At 36.6% G+C, this 24,331-nt stretch overlaps 1 protein-coding gene across 3 annotated transcripts in view; it reads right to left on the reverse strand.

The window, feature by feature from the left end:
- Positions 1 to 24,331, reverse strand: part of sez6 (seizure related 6 homolog (mouse)) — a 138,851-nt gene that overhangs the window by 1,306 nt on the left and 113,214 nt on the right. The window contains exons 7-17 of one of the 3 annotated variants that reach the window (XM_015392084.1): positions 23,506 to 23,672; positions 23,225 to 23,419; positions 19,571 to 19,709; positions 5,884 to 6,080; positions 4,008 to 4,202; positions 3,133 to 3,324; positions 2,814 to 3,008; positions 2,595 to 2,633; positions 2,385 to 2,493; positions 2,202 to 2,298; positions 1,105 to 1,178 (exon numbers count right to left, since the gene is read on the reverse strand). In XM_015392084.1, coding sequence (XP_015247570.1) covers positions 1,152 to 1,178; positions 2,202 to 2,298; positions 2,385 to 2,493; positions 2,595 to 2,633; positions 2,814 to 3,008; positions 3,133 to 3,324; positions 4,008 to 4,202; positions 5,884 to 6,080; positions 19,571 to 19,709; positions 23,225 to 23,419; positions 23,506 to 23,672 — 1,552 coding nt within the window. In that variant the 3' untranslated portion in view covers positions 1,105 to 1,151. Of the gene's footprint in view, positions 1 to 1,104; positions 1,179 to 1,517; positions 2,299 to 2,384; positions 2,494 to 2,594; positions 2,634 to 2,813; positions 3,009 to 3,132; positions 3,325 to 4,007; positions 4,203 to 5,883; positions 6,081 to 19,570; positions 19,710 to 23,224; positions 23,420 to 23,505; positions 23,673 to 24,331 lie in introns of those variants that run through there. The other 2 variants (XM_015392085.1, XM_015392083.1) reach the window with 2 other exon arrangements.

The raw sequence follows: 24,331 nt of genomic DNA on the forward strand, positions 1-24,331 counted from the left end.
TCATTATAATGTAATTACATAAGAATAAATCAGTGGTTAATAAATGCTTTTGGGGATTATTATGGACGCCATTAGGCTGTCTATGAAAGAGTAGGTAAAGAAACAATAATCTAGCATTTACATCGAAGGGAAGTCTTGGTTTAATGGTGCCTTGGGCAAACATTTTCCTTCTGCAGCCTCCCCAACTTATGTTATTTTTTATGTTTCTCTTAATGAGTTAATGTTTTATTACTCTTAAACTGTGTTTTAGATAACGTCTGTACAGTTATGCTCAGTTATGCTCTGAATAGATGTGTTTTTATTTCAGACTCTGAACAATGGTCAGTTACGCAACATTCACTTAACAAAAACACATTAAAATAGCCCTTTAATCCAAGTTGGAAACTTCAAATCAGATTCCAAATAGCCTACTGCTATGTATTGCTATTTAAAATTGTTTGCTCACAAAGCACAAATCAGTCCTCTTAGATGATAATACAAAATAAAAGAAAAAAAAAGAAACAGTAAAACATTTTTGCATTTGGAACTGAACATCTTTACTTTATGTGTCATGCCCCAAAACCATGATAGCCTGGGTGGTTAGTTGTATTGACCTTTTTTTTTTTTAACTGCCATTAATGTCTCCCTGGAGCAAATAAGTCACATAAAAGTTTGCCAAGCTCTGTCCAGTTTTTATTTAACAGAAATGATGTAGTGTTTTTTCAAGAGAGAGGAGCAGGAAGGAAAAATATTTAAGGGGAATGTTAAATGTAAATTAAGATATAACTAGTAATAATTAGGGTCTAATCCGATTCCTAGAAATTGTTAAAGGAACTCATCAAAAAAATTTTAAGCTCAATATCAGATTACGGTACTTAACTGCTCAAACCTATTGTTGATTAGTTAAAGCTGAAGTTGGATTTTTAGAAGTTGTAATGTCATTATCGATTTAGGCATCCCAATAAATCTCTTCTCAAGGGAAAATAAGTAGAAAAAAACACAATAATGAGTAGAAGACAGAAACGTTAATCTAGTTTATATATATGGAAAGATTAAAAAAACCTTGGCAGGAGAATAAATGAACAGTAAGCATGCTGGTATTCTGATGTTGAAGTGAATTCTCACCTTGTAGCTGTTGTGCAGTAAAGCCAAAGTGGAAATACTGACAGGCTTTAGTATCTACAACGGGTTTGCCAGTGCTGAAGAAGCAGAGAAAAAAAGAATAGTGGGGAAAGCTTATAACTGCTAATACAATGCATTGTAAAGGGAATTGTAAAAGTACACATACCACTTGGACCTTTATTGCACAAAAACAATACATATTTTAAAGTATGTCATCACAAATCTGTTTATAATTGTGATGTTAACAGAAATAACTAATCACTAAAAAATATGTGCAGTGAAATTATATGACTTTGCTCTAATAATCCTAATATCCCCCCCCCAAAAAAAAAAAAAAAAAAAAAAACAATCCCGCTGCAACCAGTTGTCCTTTTATTCATAAGGTGACATCTGATTGCAGTAACTATAATGCATTTTATGCAAGGGTATCAAAGTGAAAGGGCCTGCATAGGTATACACACCACACTTCTCAGTTTTTATTTATAAATCCTAGAGGGTATGCTGATCTACTTATGAGTTTGAAAGTAAGTAGGTTGAATATAAATAAAGACAAACTGTAAAAATTAAAAATGACTGAAAATCATCATGAATAATCATCTAACTTATGCTATCTTGTAAAATAATAACACAAAAGTTGAAAAACGGGTAGTGAAAATGAGCAAATATTAGATACAGTCTAAGGGGTATGAATACTTTTTATTTGTGGCAAAAGATAATACATGCAGAAAGAAGATGTAGATGGGGTTTAGTAAAAGGGATTCCAGTCATCATTATGAGGTGAGGTCAAATGTAAAACTTAACAGTTTAAAAACACAATGACTGCAAAGTAGATATATCACAATACAGAAACATGTGCATAAGAAAATACAAAGTGCCACTATGATGAAGAATGGATAGCAAACAAGTGATCACAAAAGGGTAAAGATAGTGTCCATTATTGCTCTCACTGATGCTACGTATGGCAATGCAATATGAAGGTGCCCTCTGCTGGTGTGAAATGAGATGACGTTGGGATGACAGCCACGGATGGGAGAGGATCAGGACAGCACACTGGTGTTGTGGGAATCAACGTCCTGCATGCTCATGACATCTGTACTTACTCCACTATCATAAATAGGGTTTTCAAAAGCCGACTCTTCCGTCATGTTGTCATATGGTGGAGAGGATGTTGGCATTCTGACAGACTTTCCTTGAAGTCTGAGCATAAAGTGGAAAAAGAAAACATCTGTAAACTCTCCTGTGATTGCGAAAGGCAGTATGAGAAATTTAAAGATATGACTCACTTGGCAAAGTAGACGTAAATCCCCAGAACAATCACCAAGACGATTGCAGTTGGAATAAAAACGGCAAGGGTAATATTGGTCCCCTCCATGCTGTAATCCATACTAACAACTAAAAAAAGAAGAGGAGAAACAGTCAATATTTAGTGCAATTTTCACAACAAAGAAATATCAATATTAACTGGGTTTGAGATTGTTTGTAACATGGCTCACCGTCGAGCCTTCGTTCATTCACATACTGTGCTGAAGATGCTACAAAGACACAAAACCGTCTTTGTCAAGATGTAACAAAGCCCAGCGCACACATACATGCTGCTCTTAGGTGTAGAAATTGTAAAAAATAATCGTACAAACATCACCAGAATCGATATCAGGCAGCTGTGTAATTCTAGGTATTTGGACAAATACTAAAAAAGAGAATGATTTTTCTACCTCTGCAAGCAGGAGGAGTGCTGTTCCACTGTGACGGGTGTCCGGGGACACAGTAGATAGTGGCCCCACCCAACAGCTCATAGCCAGCATGGCAGGAGAATGTGAGTCTCTCCCCGGCTTGATAAAAGGCTTTTTCAGAGCTCTGGATGCTGGTGGAACCTCCTCCGGGGTTTCTACATGGCTCGTACTTTTCAGCTACGGAGCAGGAAAGAAAAACAAACTTTTTAAATGTCATTTTAAAAAAAATACTTATAACAGAGATTGATTTAGAGGTCTTAAATACTTAAAATCTAACAAAAAATAGATGTGAGTAACTTACGGACACATTTGGGCAGTCTATCACTCCACTTGGGTACTGATGAGTCCCGGTTGCAGCAGGTGAGTAGACTGGAGCCGGACAGAACGTAGCCTTTATTGCAGATGAACTGCACAGTAGAGCCGACATTGAAGCGGGTGCCTGTGATCACTTTCCGACTGTGCTCCACGTTTCCTGGGTCTCGGCAAGTTAGAACTGTTGTGTCACAATAAACAGAAAATTCTGACTTGTTTACAGCCTGTGGGGATGACAGCAGTAGAGTTTAGTGATAAAACCATAGAGTAATTGTATAAATTTAGCACATATGGATGATTATTCATAGCCAAACTAAGCGTACTGTTGTACAATATACCACAACTGTCTGCAATACAGTTTGACCTGTAATTGTGAATGATAAAATAAGTGGGTCGCAAATATTGCATATAGTCTTTTTCTAAAAGGCCAAACGATTTTTTATATTTTTTTTTTGCCCTAAAATATATACGGTATTTTTTAGAATCTTAGTAACAAGTTCTGAGGTATTCATATGATTGATGCGCTTTGAACGTGTCTGTTTTTAAAGAATTGTGCACACTTGTTACTAAGATTCTAAAAAATACATATTTTAGCGCAAAAAAAAATCATTTGGCCTTTTAGGAAAAGACTATATGCAATACAGTTTGACCTGTAATTGTGAATTATAAAATAAGTGGGTTGCAAATATTGCATATAGTCTTTTCCTAAAAGGCCAAATGATTTTTTTCTATTTGTTTTTTGCCCTAAAATATATATTTTTTAGAATATTAATAACAAGTGTGCACAATTCTTTAAAAACAGACACATTCAAAGCGCATCAATCATATGAATACCTCAGAAGATATCCTTTGGCTTTCTCTCACCTTCATCACACTTTGGCACATCGCCACTCCAACTAAGATCCCACTGGCACATGAGGATGTCAGAGCCGACCAAAGCATATCCTGGGTAGCACTGGTAAGTGACCACTGTGCCATGGATGAGGTCAGGATGGGATGTGCTCTTCCAGCCATTGGGGATCTCAGGCAGTTCAGGACAAGTGTCATTCCTCGGCACCTCTGTTAACAATTGAGCAGTAATCCGAGTAAGGAATAATAATAGCACTAGAAAAACTGAAGCATTTTCCTACAGATATACAAAACAGAATTGCATTAAACAGCCTTAAGGAGTGTGAGAGCATTAATATGTAACACCCTATTGAGGAGAAGAATATAAAAACTCAATTGTGTGTGTTATGCTGTGGTCTAAACAGACACTATTAGAGAGGAAATTTTAAACAGAGGCATGTGATGTGCTGGAAGGAAGATGGCATGTGGTTTGACAGCCATCAATCTCTTCATAGATGGCCAGGAGCTTAAAATAATATATGCAAAAGCAGTTGATGTTGATGTCTGCTCTATTATTGTGTTTCTTTGTTTGCTGTTGTGTAATTTTGTGTAACTGAGGTAAGAAAGAAGATTGACAGCGAGACAGTATGAGATGGGAGAGAAGAGGCAGAGAGATGCAATGGTTAAAAGTCATAACTCAGCCTCACACATCTATTGTTTTGTCAGTTTTTTGTTTGTTTCAGAGATGTAGGTTAATGCTAATATTATTTGGGGTCCATAGGTGGGCAGGTTTAGATGGAAAAATGCCAGGGCCGAAAATCGTTCTGAGCCTGGATGCAAACGGAAAAAAGAATGCCGCTTTGGTACAGAAAAAAAAAAGTTAATTTAGATAGAAAACTGATGCATTTTTTTAAAAAACAATTGAAATCACTCTAGACATAGAAAATAATCAGGTTGCTAACAATTTTGAATAGATCACCGTCAATCAAGATGTTTAAAAACAGAGGAAGGATGGTTAGGTTAGTTAGAGTGGATAGAAAGATGAATGATGCTAAGCTCAATTTAATCATAGATGAAAACCTGTCAGAAACAGTGAATCTTGGTTCAAAACTCATCTTTTGGCAGGAAACTTACAACCAGAGCTCTTATCAAAGGCTTTAGATAAAACATATTAATGTAGTGGAGTGGCGTAGTTAATCTACAGAATGAAGAGATGAAAACTGATGTCCACTTTAAAAAAAAAAACAAGTGGCACAAATTTTAGTCTCTACATGTGTAAAAGTAGTAGAGACCTACCACAAAAGATATACTTTAAATATGTAGGTGAAGTCGTTTTAACATATTACTATCATATGGACACTAAACACAGATGCACACTCAAAGGTGTAGGGGAGGACTTTATTTTTTCTGGGTGGATCATCAAAATAAGTGGTCCTCCTCATTGTCAATCATTCTGGTGATATTTTTACGTAAGGCAGTCGAACATGCTCCTCCTGTTAGCTATCTTTTTCTGTGCGTGCACGCATTCAGGCGTGTATGTGTGGTGAGCTACTGTTTCGGCCAGTCATTTACGCTCACCTTTCACAATGCGGTTCTTTGAAAATGGCTGAGAAATGGGCTTGTGCATGCTCTCACACACCTTTAATAGGCTTTCCCTCTAGGGAGCAGGTACAGTGTTGTGCACGTGCATTATTTTTTTTAAAGTGGATAGGGTGATTCTTTTACAAAATTCTGGAATATCCTCCCCTATACCTTTAACTCCCAAAGTTGATTAAACATATAAAAACAGGCATGCTTGCACCACCAAAATATAATCAGAATATATGGTAGTAATTGCCAAATGTGAAAATGTTTAACTTCAAATGCAAATAAAAACTGTCATCTTAATACATAAAACTAAAATATTTCTCACCAAAGAAGTGAACAACAAAGCCGTTATTGTAGCCATAGATGTTAGTTGCAGGATCTGACTGGAACTGAATGGTGACATCAGCCATGGATGTGTAGAGTTTGAAGTGTGGCCGTGCCCCACTGTACTGGCCCAGGATGTTGGCTGTTAGGTCGTCACCATCGTAGAAAGTAAGCTGGTCATTCTTACCCAGATTCAAACTGAAAAAGAATGTTACATACATACATAAAAACGATGTAGATGTATGTAATGGTGTGCAAAGATGATTTTTTAATTGAATTTGGAATGTGTGTATTAGTTAAAAAGAGCAGAAGTTGATGATAAAAGATAATGTAAGCAATACTTTGAACATTGTAATTCTGGTTATAGTGATATGGAACTGCTGTGGAGTAAACACTAAATAATTCATAGCCTGCTAGATGCAATTGCCTCATGAATACATACTAACATGTATAGATGGGCAAATGATTAAATAGGGAGAATCTTGAAAATCCAGACAATTTTCACAGTGAAAGAAAATAATATCAGCAAACTAACATAACATATATTTAAAGTACAAAGCGGGAAAAGACAGACTAAGTAATTCAAATGTTAAAATCTTATTTAGTTTACGTCACCTTTCAAAATGATTGCCCATTGGAATTTTTCACCTTTGGTCATTTAACTGTTACAAATTTACACTTATATAAATTATAGATTATCATAAAATACTTTATAATTTTGAAGGGGAAAAATATAAGATGTTTATATATCTATATTTTTTAGAACTAAACACAGAAAATGATTTACGTCTCTTCTTCTGTACAGTAACTGTAGCAATACATGTATGTGTAAATGCAGACATTTTTGCTAGGTCTTTTTTGCAACCTCAGTCAAATTTGATTAAAACTATTTGTGAAGTTAATTTTATAAATCTTGCAACAGATTCTTATATAAATTTAAGACTTAACTTTGGGTGAACTGTTCGAACACAAACGATGCAAGACATAAATTATTTTGTTGTAGTTATAGCTGTAGAGCTAAGGCACTTTCCTGTACATGTATATGTCATTGGTAGTGAAGAGAAAGGGATTTTATCATTTTATTTTTATAAAAAGATGTGAAAGATGTATATATGCATACATATATACATATATATATAAAATATGTATAAAAATATTAGATAACACCATGCTTGATCAAGACACCACTTTGAAAGAAAGCTTAAGAGTGATTAAATGCTAATCATCTTTGTGTTTACTGTAGGTTAGATTTATTTGAGCAGCATCCTAAGTAAGTAACTAAGCTTCATCTATATAGCATCTTTCACAGACCAAAGCCACAAGTACTTCACAAGATAGTTTAAAACATCAGAAAACACACAATATAAAAGGCCAAGACAATTGGAAATCATGGCAGCCCAAAAGGTAGTTAATTAAAAGCCTGTACAAATAAATGGGTCTTAAATAAGCTCTAGAAGGAGCCAATAGAGTCAATAGAGTGCAATGAGGGCCAAACATGATTTTAAAGTCCGGGAGCAACAACCTGAAAGGAACGAAAACGAGTGCGTGGAACCTTCAACAGATTCTTATCCACAGGCCTCAGAGCCCGCACAGGGATGTAAGGCTGGATCAGATCACTGATGTAAGAAGGAGCCTGACCATGTAAGGCTCTGAAAGACATAAGTAGAATTTTAAACATGATCCTATGTGACACTGGCAGCCAATGAAGCTCTTTTAGATTCAAGAATATATGAGTCTTCCTATTTGTACGGGTCAGAATCCTCACTTTAGAGTTTTGCACTAATTGCAGTCGAGAGAGCTCCTTCTTGTTCAGACATGAAAAAAAAATTACAATAGTCTAAAAGCGAAGACACAAAAGAATGAATTATAAACTCCAGATCCTTCCTTGAGACCATATTCCTGAGTTTAGAGATTTTCCTTAGTTGAAAGAAGCAGTTTCTTTTCAGCTGCTTACAGTAATGCACTAATGACATTTGGAGCCTAGGTGGAAGTTCAACTGAAGAAACTCATGGTTCTCCTTTATCCACCTGTGACACAGCCAATTAGTTTTGAACCACAGCTCCACGAAAGCCAATCGGCATCCAAAGTTCATCTTAAAAGGCCTCCCATTCGCAACTGGTCTGCTCCTGTGCGCAGGCGGTGTTTGGCTCTGTGACTTCATTTAGATGACTGAGTTTCAACCAAACTCCAGCCCCTCCTCCACAATCGTAGGTAAAGCTTCATCAGAGTGTCATTCCTCCTGGACTCTTACTGCATTCCCCGTCTCATCTCAATCGGTCTGATAGAAGACCGCCATGTTGAGCCTGGTTCTTCCAGAGGTTTCTTCCCAACGGGGAGTTTTTCCTCTCCACTGTCTCTTCATGCCTACTCATCACAGACAGGTTCTCTCAACCTGTGTTATCCAACTGGACTTCCATCTTCCAGGTCCCTGAGTATAGCTCTAGTATCAGCTCACGCAGTCCGCTGGATCTCCCCATAAAGCTCAGCAAACCGTCTAACCAGCAGTCTACAGACTGACCAACATTATCTATCTCCACTCCACCACAAGTTTAAGGCCTGGGAGGAAACAGCCCTATTCTTTGCTCCTGTTCATGCATATCTATCAAAATTAAGCACTATGTTTCCTGCAGAGGTCAAAGACAAAGTAATTGTATGAATACATTTCTTCTAATTGTCTTTTCTCTTTGTATGATTTTTCAGATTGAAATCTTTGTCAAAGATAACTCCCAAGTTTCTAAGACTTGGCTAAGCAGATTGTCTTAAATCAACCAAGTACTTTTTATTCCCTGTGACTGAATCATCAGGGACAATAACCAATGTTTTCTATAGGCCTCTAGCAATGTAAATGGCATGTATTTATTTTTTTCTTTTTGCTGTTAGATTTGAACAAGATCCAACAGTGTTTGGACACTGTCCAACCAACCTTTTCAGTCACTCTTTAGTAATGAAATCCATAGATGTCAGTTATTTACCGGTCCTTGAGTACTGCACACACAAATGCAAAGTGGAATTTCGCAAAAATCTTAGTTCTATAAGTTTAACATACAACACGTAACACCTACAATTGTGAGCCAGCTCCACTCATTTGAACAGCCAGTTCTTTTATCCTCATCATCACATGTGGAGTCTGAATATGCTGAGAGATAAAGCTGGATAATGCAGTAAGAACACTCTGTACTGAAAAAAGTGACTTTTTGGTGCAGTAAACTCTATTAGAGTATTGGTCAAAAATTCTACTCTGTATTTTCAAACTTCAGTAAAAACTAGAGTTCCTGAAGTTAAATTAAACCTTTTTATGAATTTTGGGGAGAGAGTAAGTTTAAAGGAGAAGTTCGGTTTTTTACACTTTAAGCCCATTTTCTGTAGTGTCCAGGATGAAATCGAATGANAGAATTTTAAACATGATCCTATGTGACACTGGCAGCCAATGAAGCTCTTTTAGATTCAAGAATATATGAGTCTTCCTATTTGTACGGGTCAGAATTCTCACTTTAGAGTTTTGCACTAATTGCAGTCGAGAGAGCTCCTTCTTCTTCAGACATGAAAAAAAAATTTACAATTTACAAATTTTCAGCTGCTTACAGTAATGCACTAATGACATTTGGAGCCTAGGTGGAAGTTCAACTGAAGAAACTCATGGTTCTCCTTTATCCACCTGCGACGCAGCCAATCAGTTTTGAACCACATCTCCACGAAAGCCAAGCGGCATCCAAAGTTCATCTTAAAAGGCCTCCCATTCGCAACTGGTCTGCTCCTGTGTGCAGGCGGTGTTGGGCTCTGTGACTTCATTTAGATGACTGCGTTTCAACCAACCTCCAGGCCCTCCTCCACCATCGTAGCTAAAGCTTCATTAGAGTGTCATTCCTCCTGGACTCTTACTGCATTCCCCGTCTCATCTCAACCGGTCTGACAGAAGACTGCCATGTTGAGCCTGGTTCTGCCAGAGGCTTCTTCCCAACAGGGAGTTTTTCCTCTCCACTGTCGCTTCATGCCTACTCATCATGGACAGGTTCTCTCAACCTGTGTTATCCAACTGGACTTCCATCTTCCAGGTCCCTGAGTGAAGCTCTAGTATCAGCTAACGCAGTCCGCTGGATCTCCCCATAAGGCTCAGCATACCGTCTAACCAGCAGTCTACAGACTGACCAACATTATCTATCTCCACTCCACCACCAGTTTAAGGCCTGGGAGGAAACAGCCCTATTCTTTGCTCCTGTTCATGCATATCTATCAAAATTAAGTTCTATGTTTCCTGCCGAGGTCAAAGACAAAGTAATTGTATGAATACATTTCTTCTAATTGTCTTTTCTCTTTGTGTGATTTTTCAGATTGAAATCTTTGTCAAATAACTCCCAAGTTTCTAAGACTTGGCTTAGCAGATTGGCCTAAATCACCCAAGTACTTTTTATTCCCTGTGACTGAATCATCAGGGACAATAACCAATGTTTTCTAATTTCTGATTTTGTTAATTTTGTTTCATTAATGTTTTAATTGCATTCTTAGAAGTCCAGTAGTCTGGACAACTGGTTTTAATGTTGAAATTGCACCGTTTCAGTGTGTAGGTTTGTATGATTTTTATCACATATTTGAGTAGTGACTATATTACCAGATCTGTGTTGGATGTGGTTTATACAAAATACTTAGCATTTGTTGTTTACAAGTCATGCCAACCTTATCTTTTTTTTTGGTACAAATTCTAATGCACTATAACATAATAATAACATTAACTATAATGCTATATTTCTATAAGCTTTTTTCATTAATGTTGTTTGTCCTGTTTGTCTCCGTGTTGCCCTGTGATAGGCTGGCGACCTGTCCAGGGTGTACCCCGTCTCTCGCCCATAGACATCTGGAGTTAGGCACCAGCAGCCCTTGTGAGCCNCCTTATATTATTTAAATGTTTAATAGCATTATGTACATAAACCTAAAAATACTACATAAACTTTACTCCAAAAATGTAGCGTTTTGAACGCACTCACAGCACATGCGCACTGTAGTTTACAGCAGGACTTATTCTGCTTGGTGTCTAGATGTTACAGGATCACACACAGAGCAAGAGGTAGTCCCAATGACAGCCATTCTGGCAGGGTGCAACAGTATTGTAAAAGCCTGCTCGCTGCTAATGGGACTGATATATGCCCTGAACTTGGCATACCCTGAAACATTGCTCAACACTTTTGAAATCTTCCAAAAACTTTTCCTAGAGTTGGATGGATTTAAATTGTCCCTAAAAGTAAACACCCTGAAGTTGAAGCTGCTTTCACAAATGCATTCATGACTTTGTCATTTTAGGGTAGGAAAATGTGGCATCAAATGCCAAGAATTAGCAGTGGGTTCCAGTTAATCTTAGTGGAAGCTTCCCTGTCATTAATGTGTTATCTTTTTTTGCTAAATAATGTATATGTTATTTATCAAAAAATAACAGATACCTTTATTCAAATATCTAGTAGAGATCATGGGGAATGGTTAGACAGTTTAAGCTGTTAATTTTTGATTTTGTTAATTTTGTTTCATGAATGTTTTAATTGCATTCTAAGAAGTCCAGTAGTCTGGACAACTGGTTTTAATGTTGGAATTGCGCTGTTTCAGTGTGTAGGTTTGTATGATTTTTATCACATATTTGAGTAGTGACTATATTACCAGATCTGTGTTGGATGTGGTGTTTTTTACAAGTCATGCCAACCTTATCTTTTTTGGCACAAATTCTAATGCACTATAACATAATACTGTAATAACTTTTACTATTAATGCTATATTTCTACATGCTTTTTTCATTAAAACAGACACATACATAATCTTTACAGCACTGCTTAAAGTTTAGGTGGTTGTTTCTGTTCGGAATCTCGCCCAGAAGTTGTTTTAAGCATGTTTGGTTAAGTTGAATGTTCTTGATCTTACATATGAGTATATTTCTATAACAAATTTTGAAACCATCAATTTCAGAGGGTTGTACATTTTTTTATTGCTAATTTGTATGATTCCAGTTAGAGCGCTGCTCTGTGGAGCACTGGGTAGCACTGCCGTCTTGTAGCAATAAGGTTCTGGGTTTGATTACTGCCTTGGGGTCTTTCTGCATGGAGTTTGCATGTTCTCCCTGAGCATGCGTGGGTTCTCTCGGGGTACTCCTGTTTCCTCCCACAGTCCAAGAACTTGACTGTTAGGTAAATTGCCTTCTCTAAATTCTCCTTAGGTGTGAGTGTGTGCGTGAATGGTTGTTTGTCCTGTTTGTCTTGGTGTTGCCCTGTGATAGGCTGGCGACCTGTCCAGGGTGTACCCCGTCTCTCGCCCATAGACATCTGGAGTTAGGCACCAGCAGCCCTTGTGAGCCCAGCTGTGATTAAGCATGACAGAAAATGGATGGATTCCAGTTAGACTGTCAAATTTCTGGCCGGCCCATGAAAGATTGGGCAATTTAATACAATAGTGTGTTTACTTCTTTGTTAAACTGTTTAAAATGAAAAATAAACTATTTCATGTATATTAAATGCATATACCATTTCAGGTTCAACTTATTTGGTAACATTTGTCAAAAGAAAACTGGCAATGACTAACTAATATTAGTGAGTAATGTAACATAATGCAAAAAAGAAAATCAATATGTCAACTACTTAATCTACTTAATTACTTAAAAACAGCAAATACTACAGGATATAAGATTTACTTAACATTTTAGGAAAAAAAACTGTTTGTGCCTATGAAAAACAAGTACACTTTACTTAATTTGTTTAAATAAATCTATCTTACAACTTAGATTTAATTAAGTAAATGTTATTTAATGTCTTCACAACTGTTATGTCTTATGGAAAATAAAATCCACTTGATACTGGCAAGTGGGTGTTACTTGATATTGCAGCATTAAATTTTATTAAATCATTTGCGTGCAAATACTTACAATACATTTTTAAAGTAAATCTTATGAGTTGTTTTTTCAGTGTGTTACAAAGAGTCTGTGCCAAAATCTTTTTTTAATGAGGGACTACCTGTGGGAAAGCACTAACACTCGGCTGGCTGACCACTTTACTCATTTCATCAGTCAGTGGAGAACACATTTGCAGGGAAATGCTTACAAAGCCTGCACACTCCTGCTAAAACCTATCTGAGTGGAAAACAAAATGCACTACTAAAAGATCCAATATTTGCTTGATATACAGTAGGAATCAACAGCACATCAACATGTAATGTAGCATTAACAGACCAACACACACAGCATTTTGGCCAGATTTGAATGAAGTTCTTGTACCAGAAAGAATTACAGAAATATGGATTTCTTCTGATAAAGCTGGTGATAAAAACACTACAGTGCATTTTAGAAGTTTTCCAACACAATATGTTTTTCCAAAACTTGAAGTGTGATTAGAAATACAATGACTCTATGGGTATTTTAATTCTATTATAAATACTCCTAACTTATAGAAATTAAACTTTTCCGCTTATATGAGCTTAAAATCATAAAGCAGATTTTGTGAAATATAAAAAGCTGTCCTTTGTTCTCTGTTTCACTTTACTTCTGCTATCATATACAGAATTAAACTTGTAATAAAGTTATGTCAGAAAGTTTTTCTATGATTTTGTGTATTTTTACTTTACACGACTGAAACAAAAGGTTGAAGAGCAATTTTAGGATGGAGACACAACATTGTAAACCACGTGAATACATTAACCCACACACTAAAACATGGTAATGGTAGTGGGAATACTTTTCAATAGTAAAAATAGGATACGGATGAGTTGATCTAAGGATAGAGCTAAATGCATGCCTATCCTGAAAGTAAACTTGGTGGAGGCAAAATATTTCTGGTACTGGTAGGAACTGTCAGCTGCACATCTAAGTATCAATTTATAGGTAGGTTGAGTAGTGAGATTTATTTTGTTCAAGAATCCCTCAATTTCACAGTAATGTACTTCTTTGCATGGGCCTGTCACATAAAGTATTAAATAAAGCACATTAACAATGTTGTTTTTAAAATTAATATGAAATAATATATACTTTTGCAAATCTGCAGTGGGAGAATTTGCACCACTTCCTATCTCTTATTTCTCTTGTTGATAGTGAATGAAGAGTAACAACAATTGTATTCTCTCTGTTGATAAGGAAGTAGTAAAAAATGGTAGAAAAAGTTCTCCAACTTGTGAGTGATATCTAAGCTGTTGCTACCAACCAAACTTCTATTACAATAACAGCCACAGATTTATTTCTTTTCCCTTTCTTTTTTCTGAGAAGTGGTGCTTTCTTGGGGTGCAGGTTAACAGCTCTCCAGACGGTCTCCCCCTATTTAGGCAGAGAAAAACCTAGGGCACTGTTTCGGAGACACACAAGTGCAACCAGTATTTTTTTATTTTTTTTAGTGTTTCATTTATTAATGCAATCCTCTACCTGCTGATTATGTCATCAAGGCTTTCCAGTGCACTGCATTTTATTGTTCTCTCTCCAAAAAAGTCCCCTTGATTACAGGCTGCACTAGAGAGAAGGACATTTGTCTGCCAGTTGGCAGTCTCACCAAACGATTACCTTCAGTCATAGCATTTATCTCTTTCAAAAAATCTCTTTCTTTCATCGTGAATCCTTTTAAATTTTGCCACCTTAGCCTGATTAAATGCTTTATTGTATTCCCTCATGAGATTGCTTTAAGAGTGTCCACATCATAGAGCCAGAAAAGTGCAATTTGAACGTGTAGTGCCTTTACTGTAAGGAGCTCTGAAAGGAGAATCTTTGAAGACGACACTTATCTTTATTTTTAGTACAGCACTCCCCAAATATCTCTCACCTATATTTCTCACTGGCGTTTGCACTTTCATTCCAAAAATTTTATGAGGGTTTATTATGGAATACACCATTTGAAATAGCCTTACTGTCACGCCACTGTTTAAACCATATCATAACCTCCAAATAGACTACTTCAAGAAAAGGTTTATAATTGGAAACCCATAGGAAAAAAACTGATTTAAATAACCTGAAAAGAAAAGTGAAGTGCACCTTGATGATACAATGTAGCTTATCACCTCCGGCATGTGAATGTGTGTATGAAAGAGTGAAAGACTGTAATGTGAAGTCCTCTGACTCAATGAAGCCTTATACAAGTACAGATCATCTACGATTCACAAGCACTTCTTGAAATAAAAAGTCAGGATTTGATCCTATCAAATCCAGTGTGCTATCCTATTGCCTTGTAACACCTTTTTTCCCCCCACATTTTTTGTCATGTTACAACCTAAAATTAGTGTAATTAATCAAGATGTAAAAACATATGAAGGAGAAGGAATGTGAAAAAGTCTTCAAAAGCTTTTACATCTGAAATTTGTGGTATCTGTTTCTATTTAGCCTCCCCTGGTTAATACCTTTGCAGAATTGTTGTCACAGGTATTTTTGGGATTTCCAAAAAAAATTTGTGTTTAGATTTTTTTGTTTATTCCTCTTTGGAAAATAGTTCTACCTCAGTCAGATTTGTCTGAAGAATATCTGTCAACAACAATTTCCAATTTTGGTCTGGACTTTCACTCGGCTTTTTATAAAGATAAACATGCCTTGATATAAACCTGTACTTTGTAGCTAGAATGTTTACTGTTATATAAAAAGGGAAGTCTCAAGTCTTGGGTTCCTAAATGCAGGTACAGCAGATTCCAAAACAGTTTCTTCCCCACCACCATCAGATAGCTGAAAAAACACTATCATGTCAAAGACTGTGTTCTACCACAATGTTTACATTTGATCACTGCTGCTGCTAATTTAAATGTAAAAATCTACTTCCACTTCACAACTAGGTGCTGCTTTGTCATAGTCTATCACACAGAGTGAAGATTAAATACTTTGACGTTTTCACTGAAAGTTCAGGATATGTGGATGTGTGTAATAGTTAGTACGCATTAATGAATAATTTTGCAAAGTGCTGTATCTGATGAAAAAAGTCTTCCTTAAAGACGTTCTTGGCCTCTTCAAGCTTTTAGTTTAGTTCACAAAAGAACTTTGAGAAGTTCTATGCATACTAATAACACTCACTGGGTTCAGCAGAAGGGATGAGAAGAGAACATTTGTTTTTCACAGGCCTCTAGGCATTTGTCTCCTTCACCAACCTGACAAAAAAAAGCCAAGCTAACCTCCAGCAACTCAGACAGAATAGAAATTGCTTTCATTGGCATGCTTTTAGAGGGAAGCTTCTTAATCTCCTCACATAGAGAGTATGAATCTACATTTATTTTTGCAGTTAAAAACTAAAAGTTTTATGCACTAAATATCAAACTACTTGTATTTAGCATGTAATTCACATAGTCACCACCAGAGGATGCAGCTTACTCAAACTAAACTGTTTCTGTTCCTGGTCAGTAAACATACATAAACACAACTTAATGTGGTGCAAATAGTGCAATCTGAATGTTAAACCGAGGTGTATTCTACAGGTGGGAATATCAGCTGTAACCTCTTGTTTTTTGCTCCTGGTTGAGCCATGCTCCACACTAATTAGCAAAGAGCCAGCCCTCCTGTTTGGCCTAAATTAATTAATCAGTCCTCATTATGCACACTGCTCCTCTGTAATTGCCAGCACAGGCACAGTGATGAATGATAACACAGAAAACATTCTCATTAATGTGGAAAAGTGTGTTCCCACCCTTATAATGAGACAGCCCTTATAAGCAAGAGCCTTTTGCGCACAAACACACTTTGACACAGATTGCATGTTGACCAAGCCTTTAGGAATGCTGTTTCTCAAGCTAAACGGACCGGACACAAAGGTAACGGTGGGGTCTGCAGGGATCAGGGGGCTGCTTCAGCTGCTACGACAGCCACGGCTGACTGACTCTGAGATTACCTAAAGCTGGCCACAGCGCTATTAATTTACAGACAGGAGCCTCATGTGGTTCAGATTAAAACCAACATTGAATAGGTACATCCTAGAAAGAGATATGTGAATTAAAAACCAGATTATCTTAAATCAAATTTGTTTACTTCTGTTGTGGAATAAAAATCCCCCTTGATCTTCTTTATCCAAGGTACACTGGCAGACTTTCAACATCAGACATTAATGACAATTTTTTACTCTTAATCCCCCCAAAATAAGGAGACTTAGGGTCAGAAAAAGCCCTGCATGGAATTCAGACGTTGAGTACAGTTTGTTAATGTGCACTCCTGCTTTTATTCCTTTGTCTGTGGATCACTCTCAATGATGTTTCATATCTCAGTGCCTGCAAGCTTTAAAGATAGATTAGGAAACTCATGCGTGTTACTGTTGAGCCACAACAGGGATGACAGGCCTCTTCCACGAGACAGTTGAGAAAACACACCTTTTTGCAAAACACCTTCATTTTCTGTACTTCCTGAGAGATTGGCTAATCTGATTTATTCCTTTACTCATTTTTTAACTTTTCTGTTTCAACCTGTATATTTCCTGTATGTTTCTATCTACAATATGTACAGCACTGTATAAATTCTGGTTTGATTTAAAGTGGGTAAAAAAAATAAACATGGCATTGCATGGTATGAAACAACAAAAGTCAATAAGAGATTTGAAAATCTCTGTTTCTTTTGTTTTATTGCAATCAGTGTATAGAAAAAAGTTAGAGAACTAAGTTCTTTTCAGTCTAAAGGTTGTTTTTCAGCATGATTTTAGAATTCAAAGTAACTTTGATGTTTGACTGTTGAACAGTTGTTACTCTAATCAAGGCACAAATAAAGACTCTGCATCACACATCATATTTGCACTGCATGAAAAATTCTCCAATCCCTTTAAATAGAACTCAACTCAATGTTTCTACTGCATTTTGCACCATATGTTTTTGATCACTGCAGCACTTTTTACATGGGAATGTTCAATTCACTGCTGTAAGCTGCTCATTTGCTGTTGAAAAGCTGTATAGATAGAAATTTTTACACAGAGTGTATACAAAATGCCAATAAAGTTTGTCTAATTCGAAGACCAAGCAAACATTTTTTTTTTTTCTTCTGAGAGTTTTTGGTGACAAATAGCTTTTTGTTGAAATGTCTAAAACCATTTCCTTTTGTGTACTCGTGAGGAATGGATATCAATTGGTTAAAAAAGAACAAAGATACTGTACCTACAGTTTCTTGACTGTTTAAAACTGGCTTGGAGACACAGTGATTCACAAGTAATGCCTGAAATTACTTGTGATTTAAAGTAACTTGATCATAGTTGCCACTAGGAAACTGTCAGGGTTCAGTCGTTCTAACTGGAAAATCATACAGTAGCAGCCATTCAAAATGACCCTTCCCAGTCAAACGCCAGCTGAATGGCAGCCAACCTCCAGCCACTGGAGTGACCTCCTCCTTCTTCTCCTGGGTGTGCTTATTTTTTACTCCACTCTTTCACTGACTTGCAGGGTCTGACCAGGAGATAATGCTTCCGATTAGATCTTAATGTCAACAAATCATGGCAGAGAGAATATTTTAGTTCAAAGATTGATGTTTAAAAAAGGAACCTTAGGGGACCAGCCAAGGGCCATCAATAAAAGTGGGGAAATTATGAATGGCTACTTCTGTATTCTTGCTATACAACTAAGGGTTTCCTTTGATCAAAATAAAGTGAACTTTAAAAGAAGGCATTTGGTTGTCATTGCATTTTCAGTCAAACAGTTTATATGCTTAATGACAGCCAAATTATCTAACCAGGACCTTATATTCAATTAAATGTAATTAAAATCTACCCAATAAAAACAGTAATAGCAACCTCAGAGCTCTGCCACAAGATTTCTGCTTAGAACATACATCATCAATGGTCTGTTGCAATAAAATACTTTTTTCAGTGTCCCAAAACAATTATGAATATGAAAAAACAGAAGTTGAAGAAACTAACTGCAAGCTTGCCTAAATAAGAGATGCAACTGATATCTTACACTAGCTGCACTGTCTTTTCCCCTTGTTTGCTGGCAGCTCAGGCCAATTTCCTTCTACTTTAATCTTAACCCATGGCTCCACTTCTGCAACTGCTTCAAACGCATAATACAAATCAATTATGCTGTATTGTTCTGTGTTAAGATTGATGAACATGCTGAAATAGTTGGAAGCCCTCAAGTAAAACTAACTGATGAATCTATATAAGATAACAAGACAAGATGTGGATTCTTATGGCAACACTTGAATCATTTCGGTTGTTTAATGCACCATACTGGTAATCAAGGTGATGGGAAATTTTTTCACCTAATTTAAGTCCAAAAAGTGGTGCAGATATGAGAAAGACGACATCTCTGTGTTTGTGCAATTGTGATTATGTGAAATGGAGCTCATGAAGGTGAAAAGTGAAGGTGAGGCAGTGTGCATGTGTCCATTTTGACATCTGTACGGGTGTGTTGAATTCCATTTGAGTACACTGGATAAGTGGCTCAGAGTAGTTCACTTGCCAGAGCATATTAATTTCAAAGCCAACTCTCAGACAAACACCAGGGAAGTGGGAGCAGGGAGGCTTACTGGCTAATCTGGTCAGAGAGCGAGCTGGAAGCAGCACAGAATCCTTAATGTGGGCGGATGTAAAAATGTAGAAAAAAAAAATCTAATTAATGAGCGCTACAGCAAGATGTCTCTTTGTGCACAAGCCTGCTGTGATAAGGAAACAGATGAGCAACTAACAGAAAAGTGTGTGTTTAAAGCAACTGATGGAGTGTTAAGCGCCGCCAGCTCAATCTGACCTCCTCCCTTCACTTCCTGTGTGTGAGCTGTAGTCAGAAACCTGTGTATGGGTGCTTACACTTGGATGTCAAGCATGATCCTTTTGTCCTCTTCCACATGGATGCCCCAGATGCAGTCCTGCCCCTTGTCGTAGGCCTCGGGCCAATTAGGAGACAACACCACACCAGCAGAGTCTGTGATCTCTCCGCTGCACACAGCTGTAACACATGGAGACAAGCTAAGTCAACACAAAAAAACAAACTCTAAGCATTTTACAAACGAAAAAAGTTCAAGCCGCTCCAAAAGAGTACATACTACTGCAGGGATACTTTAATTTAATTCAGCAAACCTGGGCTTTAACGGACATGTGTAATGGAATTTACAAGCTGCTCAGCACAATCGCCATAAAACTGTGTATTAACAATAAACCACTTGGCGACCATGACCCTAAAGAGCAACACATTTAATTTTCCTACTATCCAGCTTTATAAGAACGGTTTTCAATTTCATTCTGTCGTAGAGCGACCGTGTAGCCATTTAAGCAACTAAAGTAAAGTTCGGAAGTCGTGTGTGTGTGGTGTGTGTGGGTGTAGGTCTGTTTAAAAGATGAGTCTGGATAGAAAAGGTTTTGCAGACTGTTATTAAATACTGGGCATATAGTCTATGCTCTGAAAAGTTCAGGTCAGGGCAGCTATTTTGTGCCTTTAATCTTGAGCCCTTGAAAAAAATCTGCCCTGCAAGCGCACATATCAAAGTAAATCATTCCTATAATCTCATGAGGGAATTTATCACATATCAGAGCAAACCAGTTAAATGCTGGTTGGATTTAGTGTTTGAATAAAAGTCATCTCTGCCTATTTTAACGATCGAGCAAACACCATGAAATGCTTATAATCTTAGGTCAGATGTATTTGACTAGACCTTTTGGTCGAAGCGAGTTGATGCCATGGAGGACATTAGAACATTGCAGGATCCATTCTCCACTGATAAGCTACATCTGAACCTCTCTAAAATTGCATTAATACATAATTTAGTTCAATAATATATTCAAAACAAAGAGAAGAGAATTTTTCCTTCATGTAATTAAATAATGTAATGCATTGTAACTGCATGTGTCGAGCCCGTAACATGATCAGCGACCCCTCACACCCCGATCATGGTCTGTTCTCCCTCCCTCTAGGAAGAGGCTTTGCAGCATCCGCTGCAGGTCCAGCAGGTTCTGCAACAGCCCTCCCCCACCCCAACCCCCATACACAGACTGCTGAACTCTGCATCACACTTCCAACATTATTTCGCACTACCAATGTGGCTGTTCTACTGCATTTTGCAGCATATTTATTTTTGCACTGCACTATACTTTTACATATTACTGTCCTTTTGCACCATTATTTTCTAAACCGGTTTTCTTTTCTCCTACACTGTTTACATGCTGATCGCTGCTGCACTTTATAAGGGTAATGTTGCTTACAGCTTACTGTTGTAAGCTGTAAGCAACCTAATTTCATTTTTGGATACACTCGGTATTTACAAAAGGATAATAAAGTTGGTCTAAGTCTATTTATAACAGTTGTAATAATTCCAACATTTATTTAATTAATTAAATGCTATTTAAACTTAGAAGCAATTTTTAAGTAAATGACATAATATTATTCCCTTTGATATTTTGTTGTTTAAATACAAAAACATAAGTATAAGTAGTTTTTATTAGCCGGTTTGATAGATCTCTACTCATGTAGCTAACCTGCGATCAGCATTTTAATAAATATGCTGCCTATGGTTTATAAGCTGATGTTCTAAAAAATCGTCCCTAGGTTTCCAAGCTACAACTGTCTGTATTTTTCTGAGCAGAAAGAATTCCTACAACCAATTTTAACAGCTTTCTCTTTTTTTCTGTGCCCTTAAAAAAAAACTTTGAAATCCTTGGTTACCGTAATAGGTTCTCTGGCTTCTCATTAGAAGGAGTTTAAGCCAGAGGAACACCTTTAAATGTTTAGTAGTATTAAAATCGTATGATGGTGAAGGTTCTGTCCACCATTTAATTTCATTTCATTAAATGTCATTTATATTTGACAGGGACAATGGAAGTAGCTAGGGTGCTACATATGAAGTTTATATATAAAGCTAATTTTCAAATCCTGTCCCTGCTTTTATATTCAATAGAATTTAATACTACAGTACTTCAAATTATGGGAACAAGAACATAATAATGAAATAGTAAAACCTGCATCTCATAGACAACTCTTACCTATTTATAATTATTAAAAATGAGTACATCCTTAGTTTGTTCTAAACGAGTTGTTAAGCCCAGTAGTGAACATTTTAATTAAGCTACAGTCTTAATGTCAGATGGTGATGAGTTCCAGATCTAAGAGCGCTTAACAGAGAGGGACGTCTGTCCAAAGCTGGTCCTGCGGTATTGAATTTTACAGTCATGGTTCTTCTGGTAACCCAGATGCTGCTGCGTCTCTAAACTGATAGAAATAGTGGTGCAGGTGCCTAATGATTAAAACGAAACTGATTTATAAATCAGTGACTCAATCAGAAACAGATTCCTAATCTATCAAAAAAATTATATAAAATGACACATAAGAAATATAAATTAAATTCATTATTTTATATTTCTTATGGGTGGTACAGAGGTGATAGCGTTTTGGATTTTTTTTCATAATTTTTATTGCTCCATTGTATAATGAGCCTATGCTTTGGTTGAACACCATAGCACGCAACAGCAGGGCTATCTGGTTTGCTATGTAGCTCATGATTAATTTCAAACAGCTGAAATTACTTGGTATTGTTTTTGAATTTTTCTTTATATGCTTGTCAAATTTAAGCTTAGGATCTAAAACTAATCCAAGATTCTTTAATTCTTTAACTGGAAGGTTTTTTTCATTTTGTAATTCAAAATTAAATCGTTTTAATTCAAGGTTTATGATGGAGATGCACATGGAGACGGATTTTGATTGATTTAAAACTAACTGATTTGGGATGAATCACTGTTGGATCAAGGGCATGGCAATACCAAAAAGGGTAAAAAAAATTTTTTTTGTAATTTTATTAAAGATTTTGCTGTCTTTAAAAGAGTTTAACTGAACTGAGACAGCTCAAGAATTAAACTTTAGTTGTTTTTTTTATCCTTTTTCGATTTATGACACAAAATATCTCTGGTCATAAAATTACAGATTTCAACAAAAGCCACTGTAGTATTTAGCTTTATGTTCAGACCTGTATCAAATTAACTGCTAAATCTAATGAACCTTCACATCATTCTTGGTTGAAAGTGTTGTATTTTCAACAGCACATAATAAATATTTTGTGGAATAATATTATATTTTGTTTGGCAATATTGTTTAATCTTTCAAGCAATTATTTTTACATTCAAATAAAGATTTGTAACCATTATAATTATCTTTTAATGCTTTATGTCATTATTTTAGTAGTTCTTTTTATTGGTCCATCTGTTGGTTCTTTAAAGTGTTTAAGTTGAGCAGACTTTATCATAGAATTGAGAGGCCTGGTGTGATAAATTATGTCATATTAACTTGTAAAAGAAGGATCTACTGTTATTTAGAAAATTATTTTCACAGACACTAGTATTCAGTGCTAATAGATGAGGGTGGGAAAAGGTTTAGTGGGAAAGTGTGAGCACTACTTTCTTGATAAAGATGGGAAAAACAGAAGGGCCTGAGCATAAAACAGGGTTAAAATGGGATCTAGTCAAAATCTGTTCACTTACCCCTACAGGCAGGCTCTGTCTCATTCCACTGTGGGTTTTGTGCATCCACACACTCAATAACTACAGAGCCCTGCTCCAGAGTGTAGCCAGGATTACACGAGAACTCAACTACCGCTCCCATGCTGTAGGTGGAGTCGCTGCTGCTGAAGTTGCCATATTTTACAAAAGGCTCATAACACATCCCTTTGGCAAAGGCTGCATAGACAAAGTAAATAGACTTAGGACTGTGTGATATGGTATGTACAAAATGAATCCCTCTGCAGTCTGCAAGATCTGCTTACCTTCATATCTGATGGCTGCACCAGTGGATGTCATGGTCCCATCTGTGGAGAACTCCACGAACAAGTAACGGCCAGTACTTAGTACACCCTCATTTGGCAAATATTCTACTTCATAAGAGTCATACACAGGTGGGGAGTCAATGTTATTTCCATTTTTTATCAAAAACCTGCATGGAAACACACAATAGAAACAACACTGTTAGGTCAAATTGACTTAAAAGGCTATACAAAAGTAATATATACAAAATATACATACAAAAGTAAAAAGAAAAAATCCAAGAGAACAGCTTGCTCTTGTAGCTAACATTGTAAAAACTTTGTAGTAATATCCTAGATCACTCTGGTAATGAGGCAAATGGCCACGCTGCATGGTAGCCATGTGGATCAGTAGATTCAATTGAAAATATAATGAATCTGCTGTCCCTTATTTCATGCTACATCAGTCTACTAAATTCACTGAATGAAAAGAATGCTTTTAAAGGATCATAGTGACGATATGCACTTTAAAATTCATCTATTACTCTAAAGACTTTGATCATTAATGACCCTTGTGAATGTAATACTCTGTTCACATGGATAATGTCATTCAGATAGCGGGTTTAGGGCTTGATACTATCAGGTATTAGCTTAAGGAAATCACAAGGTCAATGTGTTAACTTGGCCTTTTAAATTCCTCAGATCTTAATCCCTTTGAGCATCTGTGGGATGCAGTGTACAAACAATTCTGTTCAATTACTCTTAGATCTACAACTGGGAAGACTTTACAGACCCAGGGTTAGGGTTAGTGAAAGTTTTGATAAGACATAGATTCATATATGTATGTATG

The sequence above is a fragment of the Cyprinodon variegatus genome, unplaced genomic scaffold (genome assembly GCF_000732505.1).
Source record: "Cyprinodon variegatus isolate N-32 unplaced genomic scaffold, C_variegatus-1.0 Scaffold573, whole genome shotgun sequence".
Classification (NCBI taxonomy): Eukaryota; Metazoa; Chordata; class Actinopteri; order Cyprinodontiformes; family Cyprinodontidae; genus Cyprinodon; species Cyprinodon variegatus.